Genomic DNA, 17932 nt, shown 5'->3' on the forward strand with positions numbered 1-17932 from the left:
ATACAATTGTAAATAATTACCGCAGTTGTGTTACAAATGACGTTAAGTAGAATATGACCGACTATTTTTACATTATACCCTAATTCACTATGGAGAAAAGACCGGCATGGAAATATACTGCCACTGACTAAACAAATTAGGTACCCATTCTCACCCAACTGACATTACCTATAGTCATTTAAGCCCAAATTGAGAAAGAAAAATTAGCCCGAAATGAGAAAGAAAAACTAAAGGGAAAAATAAAGTGGGGTGGACAAGGTGATTTACCCCCATGGCTTCATAACAAAAAAAAATTCATATTTCTTTAAAATTTTGGCATCTGTTTCTACAGGAAGTAAATATTACACCATTCATATATGGAGACTCACTACTCAGGCGGGAGGTGGTACATTCAGGTAGTGTTACCTGTAGAAAAAAAGTCACTGGTGCTGCTCTGGCAGCACTGATCCTGAGGACAGGACAGTGTTGCTCCACTGGCGCCACGCCAAGGGTGGGGTGGTTCTGCTCTAATATCGCTATCCAGTGAGTGGGGTAGTGCTTCCTATATCCCTGCTCCACAAGGAGGTAGGAAACCAACAGTGACCAGCATTTGTTCTGGTTCTGGATGAAAAGCTCTAGCTTGCCTTCCCCCTCCTTGCAATGGAAGGGGAGATGAGGGCTTGCATTCTAGACTACATGGGTTCACAGTGTAAACTACTTGTCATTTGGGTCCAGCTTATACCTGAAAGTTCATGGACTGTGGGAGTGAAACGGGTCGGTGCACAAAAGACATCAAGGGTCCTGTGGGAAATATCCCTAAAGCAGGATGAGGTGAAGGTAGTCTAACAGCACCTGACTGCTGCACTCATTACTTGTTGCACTGAGAAGTTTTTTCAGAAAGCAAGACAGGGTCCAGTGTCCCTATGTCATGAGCGCATGGGCAGGTCAGTGTCTCCTCTGGCCTATCAGGGGACTTGTAGCATTTGGAGATTACCTCCTATAGCCAGAGGGTGGTGATGTTTGCATGCCTCCTCCTAGCAGCATCCCATACTCACAAAAAGGTGCTTGCACCCTGGATGGAGGTTCTTTGTCCTCAAGTAACATTTAAGGCAAGATCCAGACAGTAACATTTTGTCTAGCTCTACATAAATCAATTATCAAAGGAAAAAAATCATAAACTCTCTCAAACCTTGCATTTGGACCAGAGGAATCTGCATCTTTGTCACAAATTCTGGGACAAAGGAGAACAAGGAGATGAGGCCAAAAGAAAGGGTTCCAAAACAACTTTTTCTGGTGCTAATCAATAATAAAGAGAGAAAAAGCACCCTGTTGTAGGCTAAGTTTGGGTTTGTATGATGAAAGATGATTTGTTTGAATTGTTTAGTTTTTGTTGTTGTGATTTTTTTTATTATGTTTATTTTGTGTTTTTGTTATGAATGTCTGATGTATGTTTTCATGTTTTTTCTTTTTTGTTTGCAGTTTGCCTAGGTGTGATAGGGTAGAGTAATTGGCTTCCCTTCATCTGAACCAGAAGTGTTGGTGAGACCAAACCAGTTTCAGCAACATTTAATGGAAAAGGCAAACAAGATGATGGAACTTAATTCAATTATCACTCCAAAGAACTGAAAAATAAAACAGAAAACCAGTTCTGTAACTAGTTTCTACCTATCAAGTACTGGAACTCCAATACTCAAAACTATTCATGAAAGCAGGAGCAAAAGTGCCACTGCACTTACGACACTGACAGTTGAGTTGAACTGCAATGATATTCCAAAGCATGGAGAGCATAATGCACCACACCAACTACTCAAGCACCTGCACTACTAAATGAAGTTAAGCGGGAGACACTGCTCACCTTTACTTGAAACACTGCCCAGCGTTCGACTCTCCGAGCAGCCAATGAAGAATTAGAGGAATTTATTTCTGGTGATAGAAATTAATTTCTCGTCATAATGTGGTTCGGATTCCACAATAAGCTGTAGGTCCCGTTGCTAGGTAACCAGTTGTTCTTAGCCACGTAAAATAAATCTAATCCTTCGGGCCAGCCCCAGGAGAACTGTTACCCAGCTAAGCGGTCTAGTTAAACTACGATAAACTTTCTATTTACTTGAAATGTAATATCAGCAGTGGCATACTCCTCATCCACCACCAAGAATTTCAACTACAGGCAGTCCCCACTTACCGGAGGAATCGCTTAACGGCATTTTGGTTTTACAATGCTTTTCTAATGGCGTCATTAACCAGATTTTCAGTACAGTATTCGCGGGGGATGCGTAACCACTGCCCCCGCGAATAGCTAAAATCCGCGAATACTTAAAACCCCTCTAAAAACACTTAGAACGGCCTATTTTGATAGTTTAAACACAAGAAAAACCCTGTAAAAATGCTTATACCTGAGTATTTTAATAGTTTTATCACAAGAAGTGCATTTATTCATGTAAATTATATGGAAATACAGTAATTAGTGAATATTTCTCAGTGAAAAATACTGCGAATGGGTGAATTTTCCATGAATAATGGCTAGACATGTTCCACAGAGAAACCCGCGAATGCGTGAGTCCGCGAATCATGAGAACGTGAATATGGGGGGTTTACTGTACAGGTAAATGGTTTATCAGAGTTGTTAAGTGATTTTCAGTGCCAGTAAGTGCAAGTGATTTTCAGAGTCAGTAAGCAGTTTATCAGCATCATTAAGTGATTTTCGCTGCTGGCAAAGGGTTTATTGGTGTTTGTAAGCAGTTTATCGGCAACAGGAAGTTAATTTTTGGCGTCAGGAAGTGAATTTTTGGTGTCGGTAAGCAATTTTCAGCACCAGTAAGCAGTTTATTGGTGCTGATAACCGATTAACAGCGATGTTAAGTGGTTTATTGGCATTGTGGTATCATAAACGCCATTTATTACCATAAATTATTGTGATGTTTCGGTTAATGACAATTTTCGGGTATCAGAGCTCAGGTGGGAATGGAACCCCCGCCATTAACTGGGGACTGCCTGTATTTTGAAAATGTGCAACATTAAACATGCTGCAAACTCAATGAGAATAGTGCAGTACAGACTAGGCATTCCTGAAAGGCACCCTGAGATGAAAACTCATCACAGGTGTGAGCCTTCCCCCCTTCAAAGACTTATAAAGTTGAAGGCTGAAAGTAAGGAAAGTCTTATAAAGATTTCTGTTTCCAAAGTAAAGCGAAACCATCTTTAATGTTTGCTGAAAGGAGAAGCAGCAAGGAGAAGCCTGAGTCAGCACTTCTGTGCTTTATAAGACACATGAACATGAAATGTTTGTATTACTGATGACATGTCTTGTGGTGACAGAAAACCTAGGACCACCTGCCAAGGGTGAGGAGGCTGTTCCTGCTGAGGCAGGAAACAAGCCCATATCTCCTTAAACTAATGAATATGGGGCCATCCAAGTGGCACTCTCCACTGCTAAGTGTCAGTAAGCTTTGGTACTTCACCAGAATAAGTCACACCCTCAAGGTGCTGCAACTAAGCTCAAGGGCATTGTGAAAAATGAATACCCTTTGAAAAGCCCAAGCTGAGTTAAATGTGAGAAATATGGGGCCAGTTTAAAGAGTAATGTGAACTGGTAGACAAGCACAACTCAGGCAATGTTGAGGTACTAGCCAGAGGTATGAAGAGTGGGCCTTCAGCTCTCATAAAATCGACCCATGCCTATCAAAAGACCAGTAAAATTAGGTTTGTGAAAAACTTCATTGGAAAGAGGTGCTTTTCTCCAAAAGTGCTACCACCATTGTCAAGATGACAAAGACATAATTCAAATCCAGAGAAAGAGATACTTTGCTCTTACAGTAAGGAGGGAAGAAGAAAGTCTTAATGTATAAGACTCTAGATGTTCCAAAGAATTGCTAAGAAACAGTTCAGCTCCCTGCTCAATCATAGAGATTTGAGGAGGGGAATGGCCCCTCTTGGCTATAAACCCCTTCTTCTACCCCCCTATCCCAAACCTCAAATGCCAGAGTGGAAACAGTAAAAAGAGTAACTATTTACTTGAGGGAGAAGGATGGGCTTCAAGTCTGCCCTACACTGAATAATCCCAAAGCTAGAAACAACTCATAACTGAATCTTGTTTCAGGAAAGGAGAGAAAAAGAGAAACTATCTCAGATATGGAGTACCAATTCTGTCCAGTGAAATGGATCTTGAAAGTGCCAGGGAGGAATATCCTATGCTTTGAACCAAATCAACTCCCTGATTGCCCTCTTGTACTAGGCGAGATACCAGACACATTGGAACTGTCAGCACGATAACCCTACGTTAAACCACTCAACAGTCTAGAGGAAAGATGTACAAATTGTTTCCGACATCACGAATACTGCAGAGAACAGATATGTTTGATGTAACCTCTAAAAATGGTTAATAACAAAGTAGTCACCTTAGCCACAAACATCTCTGGTGTGATAACTTTCTCCAAATGCTACACAAAAACTGAGAGTATTGAATGAGCCCTGAAAATGCCTCTGGATTATACCCAACAGTTAACTCCTTATATGAGACCAAGGGCATAAATGAACTCGTAGTTGCCTCCCTATAATATGTTTCTCACGATGAGCAAAACAAGCTCCCAAGACTGTCTCTCCTGCATGGTCTACAAGATATCTTCTGCTCTTCTCTCAACCAAGGAGACCCCACAGAACTCCACTTCCTACAATGTTTTGAATGCCATACCAGAACAGATGAGTCTCCTGTCTGAGAAGGTATGAACTGAGGCAGAGTCACTGTCAAAACCCTGTCCTGACTAACCCACCACCATTCCCTTGTTTGGTGCTGGGTAAAACCAAGAAAGGAGGAGAGGAACATGCCCCGGCAGCTCCATGAACTTCCCTATGCTCACAAGATACCCTCAGAGAATGATTTCAAGGCCAACACACGCTCCAGAAAATGTGAATGTCTTGAGCATGGAAATGATGCAGGTTCTCCCCAAAAACCTCCCAAAGAAGGCTGTGAAGGAGAACCTTCCCTGCTCCTAGTGCAAAAATTGACCTGTAGACCAAGTGGGCAACTAACAAATAGGCCTGGCAATCTTACACCATGCAGGTCGGACAAACTTAAAAACTATCTGGAGACCAGGTACACAAATAGCAAACAGGCCAAGTAAACTCTGTGCACAGCAATTGCGCCATTTGCGCAAACCTCTCTCTGTGCGACCCCAAGTAGTCATGGAGAGAAGAGTCACGCTGCTCACCTGGACTGATCACGGGTGCAAAATGCCCCATTGCAAACATACAACCTAATCCAGATTGAGCACACAACTAGCGAATGGGCTTCACAAGCCCCTTACTAAGTGGGTCGCACAAACCCCTCTCCACATGACTCTGAAGAGTTGCGGTATGAGGAAGACAACTTGTGCACTAGGTGAACAAGATGAGCACCCATAAATTGATGTGAGCCCAAGAACTCACTCACAGATGAGACAAGAGCAGACCCTGAGTTTAAGTGGGCTGGCACCATAGTGCCAACCCTACTTGGGGAAACCCAATCACCGCCAAAAACTCTGGCTTCTGCCCTGCTCCCCCCCCCTCCCACCCCACCCCAGGGGGAGCACACAGAAGATGCCTATCACGACTTCTTATGCAAGGATTACACTTCACTACCTCGATGCCTGCTTGTATGAGAAAAGAGAGCAGAGTCAATGTGAAGGTAGATGATAATGAAGAGAAGCACTAATGGCTCTCCTACACTTCCTTTCGCTGGTCCTGCTAGCCTCACACCACAGGGTTGTTCTAGTCAAGAACAGTAGACTAAGTCACACCCAACGGAGAAAGCTCACTGGTGACGAAAACCATTTTCCAAAGCATGGGTCCATAAAGCTGAGACTACTGTCACCACCACCAGTACCTACCTCAGGAGATCATAAGTGCCTAATGCACACCTGAAAAGTTAACATTATTAGTATATATAAGTCAGAGAATGACACAGCTGTTTATGAACCCTACATTAGAAGCTACTTATTTCCAAGCAAAAAAAAATTACAAGATCATACTCAAGATGTAGCTGATCTTGTCCCCTCCACATCAAGACTAGAACCAACAAAATGCATAAAACCACTGGAGTAACATAACACTTTCAGGCACAAAAGTCACAAAAGATAACACTTAGGATTGATAAATCACAAGAATCATGCAAAAGCCAGCACATAGATGGACAGTGCAAGAAACATGTCTTAAACATATTGGGGTCAGAAGGGCACTGGGTAACATCCACTGAGTGAGAATGGGCATTTCCTTTCCCCCATCCACATCTGGGTGCCTCCCTTGTTTAGTTCGTACATGGGCAGTCTGAAGCAAGTATGGAAAGATACTCCATATATGAAAGGCAGTGTTTTTGTCCCAGTAGGAACAAATGAAGTTTTGTAATACATACCTCGGGTATCAATTTCATGATTTATGAGTACAATTCATCAGCACACTGCAACTAGATTTATCCCAGCAATTCTATCAACATCATTCCAAAGAATAAAAATGATATACTTTACAGATACTTACAAAACAATAGAATAAGAGTAATAAACTGTACATTCAAGTGTTACAATGAACTTAAAACACAAATTAACTTTAATATTTCAATACTTTATACACCAATCTAGTATTGCACCAAAGAAACTTTTTTGCAGCTCAATGATGTCAACACATTCACTAGGAAGAAAGTGGCACTTCCAGTTAAAACTTCTGGTAATTCCAGAACGAAAACTGAACATAGGTTCATAGTATGAGACAAAAGTGACTAAGTAGCAGGCTGGTATTATACAATAATATTACTATCAATGTGATTGCTGGAAAATACCTCCACAAAAGAAACGAAAATAAAAGACGCTGGGTATAATTAACTCCGCAATAAAATAAAACCAAAAGATAATGAAGAAATTCTATAATATACAACTAAAATTTAAAAAAATCCTAACAGTGGAGAACAAAATTGGAAAACAATCAATATAAAATAATGAGATACTGGTCAATCAAAAATTGACAAAATACATACTCCAAAAAAGCAATGGACACGCAAAAGGAGCAAAAGCTTTCTTTCCCTGTGGTGGTAATAAACTCCCATAAAAATTTTTTCCTTTAAGACAATGCTAATATGGTAACTTATCAAACATACAGTGCTAATATGGTAACTTATCAAGTATCAGAACTTCACAGTCCTAATGACTGCTTTTTCATTATTCACTCCCCTCATCTGGAATCTGAAAATAAAACCTACCTTTGTCATGAGAAAGAAAGCCAGTGGTTAGCTCTGGAGGAACATCATCTATCCTGGTGGCCTGCCATGTTGGATTGCACCCTTAAGATAGGCAAACATAGTCCTTAGTCATTTAACTTGCAATACATGCACAGTCAGTGAATCCTATTATCAAGATTACAAGGGCACAACACTACTAGAAAACAATATACAGTACTTCACACTATCAAGCAAACTTGCAAGAAAAAGTTTAACTATATATTAATCAATGGTACATCAAATTTTGAGGGTGCACATAAAACATTTCACCTTAAATGAAAATGCATCCACACAAAAAAAAAAAAAACGTTTTGACGTAGGTGCTGTTCGTCCTCCAAGGAGTTACACTCTCATGGTCCCCCCAGGGATCCATAAGACAGACCAACTAATTACAAAGAATTATCTTACTGTTGGTCTCAGTCAGAATAGTGCTTGTTGGCACAGTGATAGAATATAAAGGACAGAGGGCTCTATCTCCTGTCCTACGACTAACTTGGCTCTCATAGTCTCACTCACTAACATGGGGCAACAACATAAGTCGACCATCTTCATTACACGCCAGGTCTGTGCAAGATAAAATGCTCACCCCAGTCCCTTGCCTTTTCGTCATGGAAAGTGGGTGGGTTTGAGGACTCAAAGCGACTACCAAAGATAGGTTTCTCCTATATCAAAACCTGTTTTTTGATAGCGTAGCCGCTGTTTGTCTTAAGGAGCTTACAAAAGAAATTGACAGGTGACAAAAATGGCTCAGCTCTAAATAAATAAATCCTAACACCCCAGATTAACTTTTGGTCCAAGATAGTGTCACAGGTTATCAACCATTTTTATTTTTTGTTCTGGATACCTATAGGGTTTGGCAATAATGAACAGGAAACAACACACAAACCAATATATGTACTCTATTATTCTAATAATGCCAGGTCTGGCTGCAGGATTACTGCGCCTTCCCCAGCAATATCTCAGCATGACCACCATTCTCATGGCAACAATGTTTCAAGAAGTTTTCGTTCAAGGCAAAGTCACAGGTTATCAACCGTTTTCTTTATTTCAGGTCTGGCAATATAGAACAGGAGGCACACGAACCTATAAAAGTATTATCCATTGTGGTTCAACAGGGACTTAACTAATTGTGTCACGTCAGGCTGCAGGACTGCGCCCTCACCAATTCAGGAATACTGTCTCTAATAACCACTCCGTACACTTGAAGACTTCTTCGAAGGAAACATTTCTGAAGAAAGTTAATGACGTAAACAACTTTTGGATGTCATGCAACTTAGGAAAGTAGTAAGGGTTTGCCTTCTTAATGAGGGCCACTGAAGTGATTGTCAGCCCATGTTTGTTTGTTCTAAGGTGAAGGGAAAACAGGACCATCTGGGATGTTTGCTGTGACATCTAGGTAAGCCTTAAGTGCTTGAACTGGGCATAATATTTTATATGAAATAGTTTTTTTTTTTTATCAGTAAAGGGTATTTTCCCTTTAAAACGGACCTCATTCTTGGCTGGGAATGATAGGCCAGGAGACAACAGCAAATGACAACTAAGTGTATGAGTGGTAAAATGCTGTCTTTGTCTAAGAGAGCCCAGTACACTAATCCACGCTCCTGATGCCAAGGCAGTCAAGAAGACTGCCTTTGGCAGCATATGAGTTTTAGTTGTATTGGGCTCATGAAATGAGAGGATGACAGGACCATTAATGGGAAACCTGATAGGAGCTGACCTTTGCAGTGTAAAAGACTGGAGACTGGAATTAACAATTTCTATATTAGAATCAATTCCAAACCATAAGCCAAAGGTTCTGCCAATAATGCTTTGAATGCCGTGATTGTTGAAACAGCAAGGCACTTAATCTCAAAAGATAATAAAATGTGACTTTTAATAGATTTCAACTAGGCTATCAGCGTGGAGGCAATCAAACCTCATTTTCCATACAGACTGATATGTTGGATAGATGAAGTTCGTAGTTTTTGCACTAGGTACCTAGCAATGTTAGGCAAATAGTCTTCACAGCAGACTAGATTTAAAATTCCACATGAAGGTCATGGCTCAGAAGAGAGGATGTGTAGATGACCTCATCCTTCTGTCTGGATAGAATAACAGATGGCAATGGATTTAATTCTTTCGCCTCTTGTCAAAGAAATAAGGAATCAGTGACTGTTTGGCTAATTCAGGGCTACTAAGCAAGAGTTTCCACTGAAAGCTAGCAGATTGTTCAAAGCTTTCGAAATTTAGGATAATGAACAAAACGGTATATCGTCCTCCATTTGTTCCAATCTCATAGGAATGCATCTCTTGCTGTTGCCTGAATGTCATTCAGAGACATACACTGAAAGTTGATGGTTCTCGCATGTGGCAAACTGGTCCACTTCCAGATTGTGGAAGCATGTTACCAATTACTGAATTGAGGGGAGCTCAGCATGAGCCTAACCTTGATAAAAGACACTGCAGTCATATTGTCTAGGACAAACAAAATGAGGGTCCCCTTTGGAGGTTTAATTTTTCTGGAAGCTGATATGGCACACCCTCAGAACAGGTGACCATCCTCCCCCTAACTGATAATCCTCCCAATAGCCTTCCCAACCTGCAAAGAGGCATCCACATGTATTATCACTCATAAGAACAGTGGAGTCAGGTTGGCCTGTTTGCCAGAGACCCCTCCCAGATCCATGGACAGAGTACCTTCCCAATCTCAGATGAAGGCAATCTCAAAGTCTTTTCCTGGCATGTGAAAGTCAGACTGTTAAATCCTACAGTCATAATCTCAGGATTAGATCTACCACAAACCCAAACTGTAACACGCCCAGACTTCGTTCCAATTATCGTCTGGAAAAGCTGGGCTGTGCAAGGATTCTTCTAAGTTATTCCCTATTCTGGTTTGAGTGCTTTGGGAAGAGACAGCTGGTTGCAAACAGTAGCCCAGCAAAGTCCCAGCCTCAAAAAAAAGTTTGCTGGATGTAAGGTGGGACTTGTTCCTATAAAGACACCTTTTAACTGGAATCTGTCGACTACCACTCTCAGGTTTCGTCAGCACTCTTCTCTGGTAGCTCCCCCAATTAGCCAATCATCTAGGTGGGCCACCAGTTAAAATCCTTCATTCCCGAGTTCCCATAAAATAATGACAGTATATATAAAAATTCATGCAAACAATACGTTTGTTTACAACTGACGAACACTGAAGACTGACAGTAAATAAAGCCATCTTTCTCTATGGGCCCCTTTTAAAAAGGAGTCTGGTTTTTTATGTAAGACATTGCAGTTATACTGTCTAGGACCAACAAAATGTGGGTCCCTTTTTGAAGATTTCAATTTTATGAAAGCTGGTATGAAACTCCTTCAGAACAGGTGACCTTCTTCCCCCTAACTGACAATCCTCCCAATGGCCTCCCCACCCTGTCAAGAAGGCATCTGTAAGCATTATCACTCATACAAACAGTGGAGTCTGGTTGGCCTGTTTGCCAGAGAACCCTTCCAGATCCATGGGCAGAGTATCTTCCCAATCTCAGAAGAAGGCAATCTCAAAACCTTTTCCTGGCATGTGAGAGTCAGACTCTGTTATATCCTAACAGTCACAATCTCAGGATTAGATCTACCACGGACCCAAAAAGTAACAGGGCCAGGTTTCATTCCAATTGTTGTCTGGAAAACCTGGCCTGTGTATGGAGTCTTTAAGTCCTTCCTCATTCTGGTTTTAGTGCTTTGGGAAGAGACAGCTGGTCGCAAAGAATAGCCCAACAAAGTCCCAGCCTCAAAAAAAGTTTGCTGGATGTAAGTTGGGACTTGTTCTATTAAAAAACCTTTTGACTGGAGTCTGTCGACTACCACTCAGGTTTCATCAGTACTCTTCTCTGGTGGCTCCCCAGATTAGCCATAGAGATAGGCAACCAGTTAAAATCCTTAATTCCTGAGCTCCAATACATTTATGCAAACAATAAGTTTGTTCAAAAGCTTTTGCCTTCGAGCCTCTTACAGAAGATGAGAGAAAAATATTTGTTGGTTTAAAATACGTATCACACATGAATTTTGTAGTTACAGTTTTATTATTATTATTATTATTACTATTATTTAATTTTATTCATCTCATTAATATTTGAAAATTAGTACTTATTATTAGGTAAAAAATTTATTTATCATACAAAACAAACATATACATGTACCATTCTCTGATAAAAGAGAGAGAGAGAGAGAGAGAGAGAGAGAGAGAGAGAGAGAGAGAGAGAGAGAGAGAGAGAGAGAGAGAGAGAGAGAGAGAGAGAGAGAGAGAGAGAGAGAGAGAGGGGAAAAATTATTGCTTTTATTATTTAATGTTTAATTTACACATAAAAGCTTGAAAACTTATAAATTATATAAAAAATTAAAGATTAACACTTTTGCAGGGTTTCTCAGTATTCGCAAATGTTCATGTGTCTGTGAAAAACTTGTGTATGATAATTAGTTAGGTTCCAATGAAAAGTTTGCGTCTGTGAATTCGCACAAGTTTGGGGTATTACTGCATATAAAATCAGTATCTCAAGATTTTAAATTGTTTGGCAAAGCCCACCATTACGAAAAAGAACTTTTGTATTCCCTCAGGAAAACTACAAACATCACAACAAATTTCTCAACACCTGTGGCATCACTTCCAGCAGAGTAATAACCGTTGGAAGTAGTAGATCCACAAGAATATATTTCTCTAACATTGAAAAGAACCCTGATATTAAGGATAACTGGGGAACTGTTGATATCACAACACCATTTAGTTTGATTATAAAATATTACAAAAGAAATACTGGCTTTTAGTAAACAGGGAATTATGATCATGTCTATGTTTTGCAAACAAGAAGTTAGGCTAACCCAAGTTACCCTTTCGGTAACTTCAAGTTATCTATCAATGTTAAAAAGGTCATTGTATAATAAGCCTCAATAAAAAAATTGTCAAATATTATTGCCTTAATACTAATTCTCACTTCGTTAAACAAGAAAAGACAGCACGTACATTACAGCGTAACCTAGCGATCTACTCCTAACTTCTCACCTTGCACGAAGCCTACTGGCTCCCAATTTAAACAAATATAAGCCTGTCTGTAAAAATCTTAAGGAACTAAAACTTTTCACTGGGTCTTAAAACTGAGTACTTAGCTTGACTAATATTATGAGAGAAAACATCTGTTTTAAATTCATAGTCTAACATGATTTCCAGAGCACAACCTGGGGACTAGTGAACTCTTGGACAGACCAGTCCTTTATATCCTATCACTGTGCAAACAAGCACTACTCTGGCCGAGACCAGCTATAAGAGAATTCTTTGCAACTGCTTGGTCTGTCTTATGGAGCCCTGGGGGGACCATGAGAGTGTAACTCCTTGGAGGACGAACAGCGGCTAGGCTATCAAAAAGATGACATTTTTATGATAAAATATTTTATATATACTTATCCAGTAATTACTTAGCTAAGAGTTTCTACTCGAACGGCAGCTTGAGTTTTGAATTCCGCGGTAGCGATTCTTTTATTTGTGGGTGACAAGACCCCGCCTACTTTCTGGGTAAGAGAGAGGAACAACACAGCCAATAACTTAATTTGTTTATGCTTAAATGTCCATGCCCGGGGAGGAGGGCCAACTCCATCCGTAATTACTTGGTAAGTCTATATAAAACTATTTTATCATAAAAATGTCATTTCTATATAAGTAACTTAACCAGTAATTACTTAGCTGATCCCACACTGAAAGGAAGTGGGGAATCATGGACAATACTAAAGCCCCCAAAACATTGATAAAGTTAATGAACTTGAGGGAATAAAAATTAGGCTAGCACTGAAGCAATGCTTGGTGTTTCCTTATCTGGGGAGAGAGCTCCTGCAGGTAGATATTGCCTCTGGCTGGCACTCATCTCAATCTGTAGTGGTGTGGTGGTATAGCCATGAAGGGCCTCTACTGAAATGGGAAACTTCACAGTGGAGTACTCCAAAGGGTGACAAAGTATAACAAGCTTTTGCGGTGAAGGTCATTACCAAAGGCCAACAAAGCATACAGATCTGGCCCTGCCCAGGGCACAGTACCACAATACAAAAAATACCAAACAACAAAGTCACCTACACCATATAAATAAAAATGTAAAAATTAAAAAAACATGACCACTACCCAACACTAAAAACTGGTGGGCACTGCCGGTACCTTTTACCCTCAGGCTCTCCTAGGATTCAACACCATGTTCAAGGTGAAGAGACAGGTATAAGGAAGGGGTACTTCCTACACTTCCTCACCCAATACTGCACCAGCTACAGGCACAGGTCCCCAGGTATTACAATTCTCGTAAGTAATGCATCGCAAACAGTGATTTGCACCTCCAATACGTTGCTTCCAGAATCGAAGAGAGGGAAAGCTTCTGCTTAAAAGCTACCGAGATAACAACTGCCCTGACATTTATTGCTCTAATCTTCAAGACTGATAAGTCATTCTCTGCTATCTGGGAGTGACACACTATAATGAGATCCCTCAAGAAAGAAATGGCATTCTTCAACAAGGGTCTAGAGGGATTTTTCACAAAGCACCACAGATTACTAGACTGCTCTCTAATCTTATCGGTTCAATGTAAATAGTACCTGAGGGCTCTCACTGGGCACAGGTCTTTTTCCTCCTCTTCCGTATTTAGAATCTCTGATAAGCTTTTAATGGTAAAAGAACAAGGCCAAGGTTGTAACGGGTTTTCGTTCTTTGCTAAGAAACCTAAGGAGAGGGCACAAGCTGCATGTCCCTGAGAAAAGCCGATCCTCTTGTCGATCACGTGAAGTTCGCTGATCCTCTTCGCAGTGGCCAGAGTCATGAGGAAAAATAGTCTTCCTTGTCAGGTCCCTCAGAGAGGAAGAGTGCATAGGTTCAAAGCACGGACTGGTAAGGCACTTAAGGACTACGTCCAGATTCCACGAGAAGGTCTCCTCCTTCCTAGACTTGGAGATATTAAAAGACCCAGTAGGGTCAGACAGATCTTGATTAACAGAAATGTTAAGTCCTCTACGGCGGAAAACAGAGCTAAGCATTGTTCTAAACCCCTTTATTGTAGAAGCAGACAGGCCCCTCGAAGATCTCAAATAAAGGAGGAAGTCCACTATTTGAGCAACTGATGTTTGAGAAGATGAAATGTTTCTCCTGCACCTGTTGGACTCTGTTGGAAGAATTACGTCTACACTTGGCAATAGCCTCCACTGCCTATCTAGAAAACCTTTTCGCTCAGATGAGCTTGCTAACAGTCGAAAGCCTGTCAGGGCCAGAGTGGATAGACTTTGATGGAACTTCCTGAAGTAGGGCTGTCTGAGAAGACTTGGAATTGCAGGGAGGAGTCTTGGGAAGTCTATGAGGAGATCGAGCAGGTCCGGGAACCACTCCTTCTGTGGCCAAAAGGGGGCCACAAGGCTCATCCTTACGTTGTGATGTGAGCTAAACTTCTTCAGCACTTCTCTTATCATCCTGAATGGCAGGAAGGCGTAAAGATCCAGACTGGACAATCCTGCATCATTACATCAGCTGTCGCCCAAGCTAAGAGGTCCGAAAAAGAGAAGCAGAACAGAGGCAGGCAGTGATTTCTGGATGCAGTGAATAAGTCTATGGTCAGATGTCCCCACAGACTCCAAAGGCTGGCACAAACCAGATGACCCAGTGCCCATTCCGTAGGGAGGATCGGTTTTTGACGGCTCAGTTCCTCCACCAAAAGATCGCATTTGCCGTGAATGAACCGAGTGACCAATTGGGTCCGGTTCCGGTCCGCCCAGCACAGAAAGTCTCACTATCTCGCAGAGAGAACGAGTGAGTTCCCCCGATGTTTTATATATGCCAAGGCCGTGGCGTTGTCTGCATGGATCGTTACCGTCCTGTGGCGGACCTCTGTTGCAAAGTGCTGCAGTCCCAGGTGGATGGCTTTCAATTCCTTTAAGTTGATGTGGAGCCCTTTCTCCTTTAAGGAACCACCTTCCGGAGAATTCTAGGTTCCTGAGGAGAGCTTCCCAACCTAGATCCGAAGCGTCAGAAAAGAAATCTAGGGCAGAGCTCACTGGGAGAAGAGATTTCCCTTCCATCAACTTTTCTTCGGACCTACACCAACACAGGTCCTCCTTTATCTCTGAAGTTATCGGAAAGAAGTGACGGTCTTGATGCACTTGCCGATCCCAACAAGCTCTGAGTTAAAACTGCAGCTGTCTCATGTAGTCTCCCCAAGAGACTCATCCATTGAGTGGCAGAGCAAGAGCGAAGGGAGAGGAACAGGTCGACTTTCCTTAGGCAGTCTTCCATTCTCCTGAGGGATGGAGAAGTCTGACAACTCAAGAGTCTATCTGACTCCCCAAATATAGAAACCTCTGAGTGGGAGTCATCTGCAACTTCTCGTGGTTCAACAATAATCCTAATTCTTGTCATTAGAAGCATATTCTGCAGGTCCTCCATGCAACGCTCCTTTGTGAGAGAACGGAGGAGCCAGTCATCCAGACAGAGCAAGATATTTACTCCCGCTAGATGGAGCCACCCCGCAAGGAGAGTGAGTACTCAGGTGAATACCTGTAGGACAGTCAAGAGGCCAAAACAAAGTGCTCGGAATTTAAAGACTTGATCCTTGAACACAAATCTGAAGTACTTTCTTGAATCTATGTGAATGGGAATATGAGAGTAGGTTGTAGAATCCCTTCAACTCGATGTTCTTGACTACCTCTACGGCTCCCTTGATGAGGTGAGAGGAAAATTCCTTTGAGAGGGCCAAACATCTCTCCTATTCTTCGGAGTAAGCCGTCAATACAATGGGAGTGTTGGTTAAGGGTGGCCTCTCCCTGAAGGGGATGGAATATCCTTCCTTTAAAACTTCTATGACCCACTGATTTGCACCTTTCTTGTTCCACCTCTCCCAAAAGAGAAGTAGCCTGGCACCAACTGGAGCACAGAGGACTGAAATCTCACTTGCGAGTAGCTGGCTTCGTTGCGGATTTTTGGTTACTTGAGGTGTGAACCTAACGGTACCTCGAGGCCTGGACTGGGACCTCTGTTTGCCCCCATGAAAGGCCACAGCTGAAGAGGAGACGAGGACTTGGAGGAGAAGGTGGGCCAATCTCTCTGGTGCTTCGTTGATTGGGTCAAAAGATCTTGTGTTGATTTTTTATGCAAGCTTGAAGCGATCTCACTCACCGTGGGTTGAGGGAACAAATGATGCTTGTCATGAGGGGAAAACAGAAGACCCGATTTCTGTGAAGTTGTTACCCCCTTAAAATGCGAAGGAAACCCAAAGTTCCCACTTCTTAAGAATGCCCATTGCAAAAAGGGCAACTAATTCCTGAGAAACATCTCTAACTGCCTTGTCAGCGCCGGTAAGAAAGCTAAGGAAGTCTGTAGAGCAGTCTCTCAGGAGGGATTGTGAACTTTCTTGGCTAAAGCTCCTGTCCACCAATCATGAAAGCTTAGTTCTTCAAAAGATAAATTATCCATTTCTTGCGCTGAAAAGAATACCTTGGCAGAAGAGAGAACAGACCTACGTCCCGCGTCAATGAGCCACGAGAAGTCCCCCTGGGAGGAGACAGCCACTCACAGGGAAGGAGCTTCTTCCATGACATAGGATAAACACTGCCTATGTGAAAGGTGGGAGGGCAAAATGCTGAAGCAAGCCTTTCCTTGTTCCCTCTTCTCAGAAACCCAGCTCTCCACTTCACGTAAGGCTTTCTTCGACAAAGAAGAGAGAACCATCTTGGGAAGCTTGACGGAGTCCAAAGGCTGATTACTCATCATGAACGATGAAGCCGGAGAGGTAGGAGTCCCAGGAGTGAAGAATTCCAAAAAATCCTGGAGTAAAACCTTGAGAAGTGACACGTAAGGAGACACAATCGAGTCCTGGTCAAGATCTGTCATGCGAAGAGATCGGAGACAAGGCAGGATCTGAAGAAGCTCTAAAATACTCTCCAATTGGCACTGCAAAGGAGCCAGTGACAGATCCAAACCAGAATAGGACGGAAGGTTCACGGCCAAACTGGACGAAGAAGCTGCCTGCAGCTCAGAAGAAGTCATCGAATCTTGGGTTGGCGCTGCAGACACCTAGCAGCAGATGGCACAGACAAAAGTCAGTCTTTAGGAGCCCTAGAGCTTGGGGGTCGCTGAAGAACGTTTGACCAATACAATGTGATTGGCCAACTCAGGGAGCTCCAGGGCACTCAGCTGCTACATGGCATCTGGCTGCTCCAGGGCAATTGGGCGCTTGGCGTAAGACAGGCGTTCATCCGAAACAGGGAGCTTATAAAAGAACGAAGACGTTCACGCGAAGCAGGGCGCTTGGAGCTCGAAGGAGAGCGCCTCTGGGAGTGTCTGTTCCCAGCATTCAGGAGAGGAGAAGTGCTCGGGGCTACCCCACTAACTGCAGGAAGATTGAGGGCTGAAGGAAGGATCCCTCCACCTTTTGCTGGGCAGTGTGGGAGACTGATTGCTGAAAGAAGACTGTCTCTTCAGCAGGCAAGACTTGTTGGAGAAGTGCCATTGGCGCCTCTTGCTAGGAGAAGATTCTCCCGAACTGGAAGAGAGCTGATGCATGTCCGAGAAGCCTTTCCAGCGGCTGTCTCTTGTCACAACCTGGGATGCAACAGGTTGGCCTGAGGGGGCGACTGCCCGTGGGCAGACCCCACTGACCTCCCCTGGGCTACTGGTATGCCTCCTACCCTAAATGGGCCACTGTACTTACCACCAAATTTAACCTGATTAAATTTATTCTCTAGGCTGGCAAAGCAATC

The 17932-nt window shown here is 42.4% G+C and overlaps 1 protein-coding gene across 1 annotated transcript in view; it reads right to left on the reverse strand.

The window, feature by feature from the left end:
• The window catches only part of LOC136852519 (YLP motif-containing protein 1-like), a 277111-nt gene that overhangs the window by 185335 nt on the left and 73844 nt on the right, over positions 1–17932 (reverse strand). The window contains 1 exon segment of the mRNA XM_067127217.1: positions 7199–7279. Coding sequence (XP_066983318.1) covers positions 7199–7279 — 81 coding nt within the window.

The sequence above is a fragment of the Macrobrachium rosenbergii genome, chromosome 25, assembly GCF_040412425.1.
Source record: "Macrobrachium rosenbergii isolate ZJJX-2024 chromosome 25, ASM4041242v1, whole genome shotgun sequence".
NCBI lineage: Eukaryota > Metazoa > Arthropoda > Malacostraca > Decapoda > Palaemonidae > Macrobrachium > Macrobrachium rosenbergii.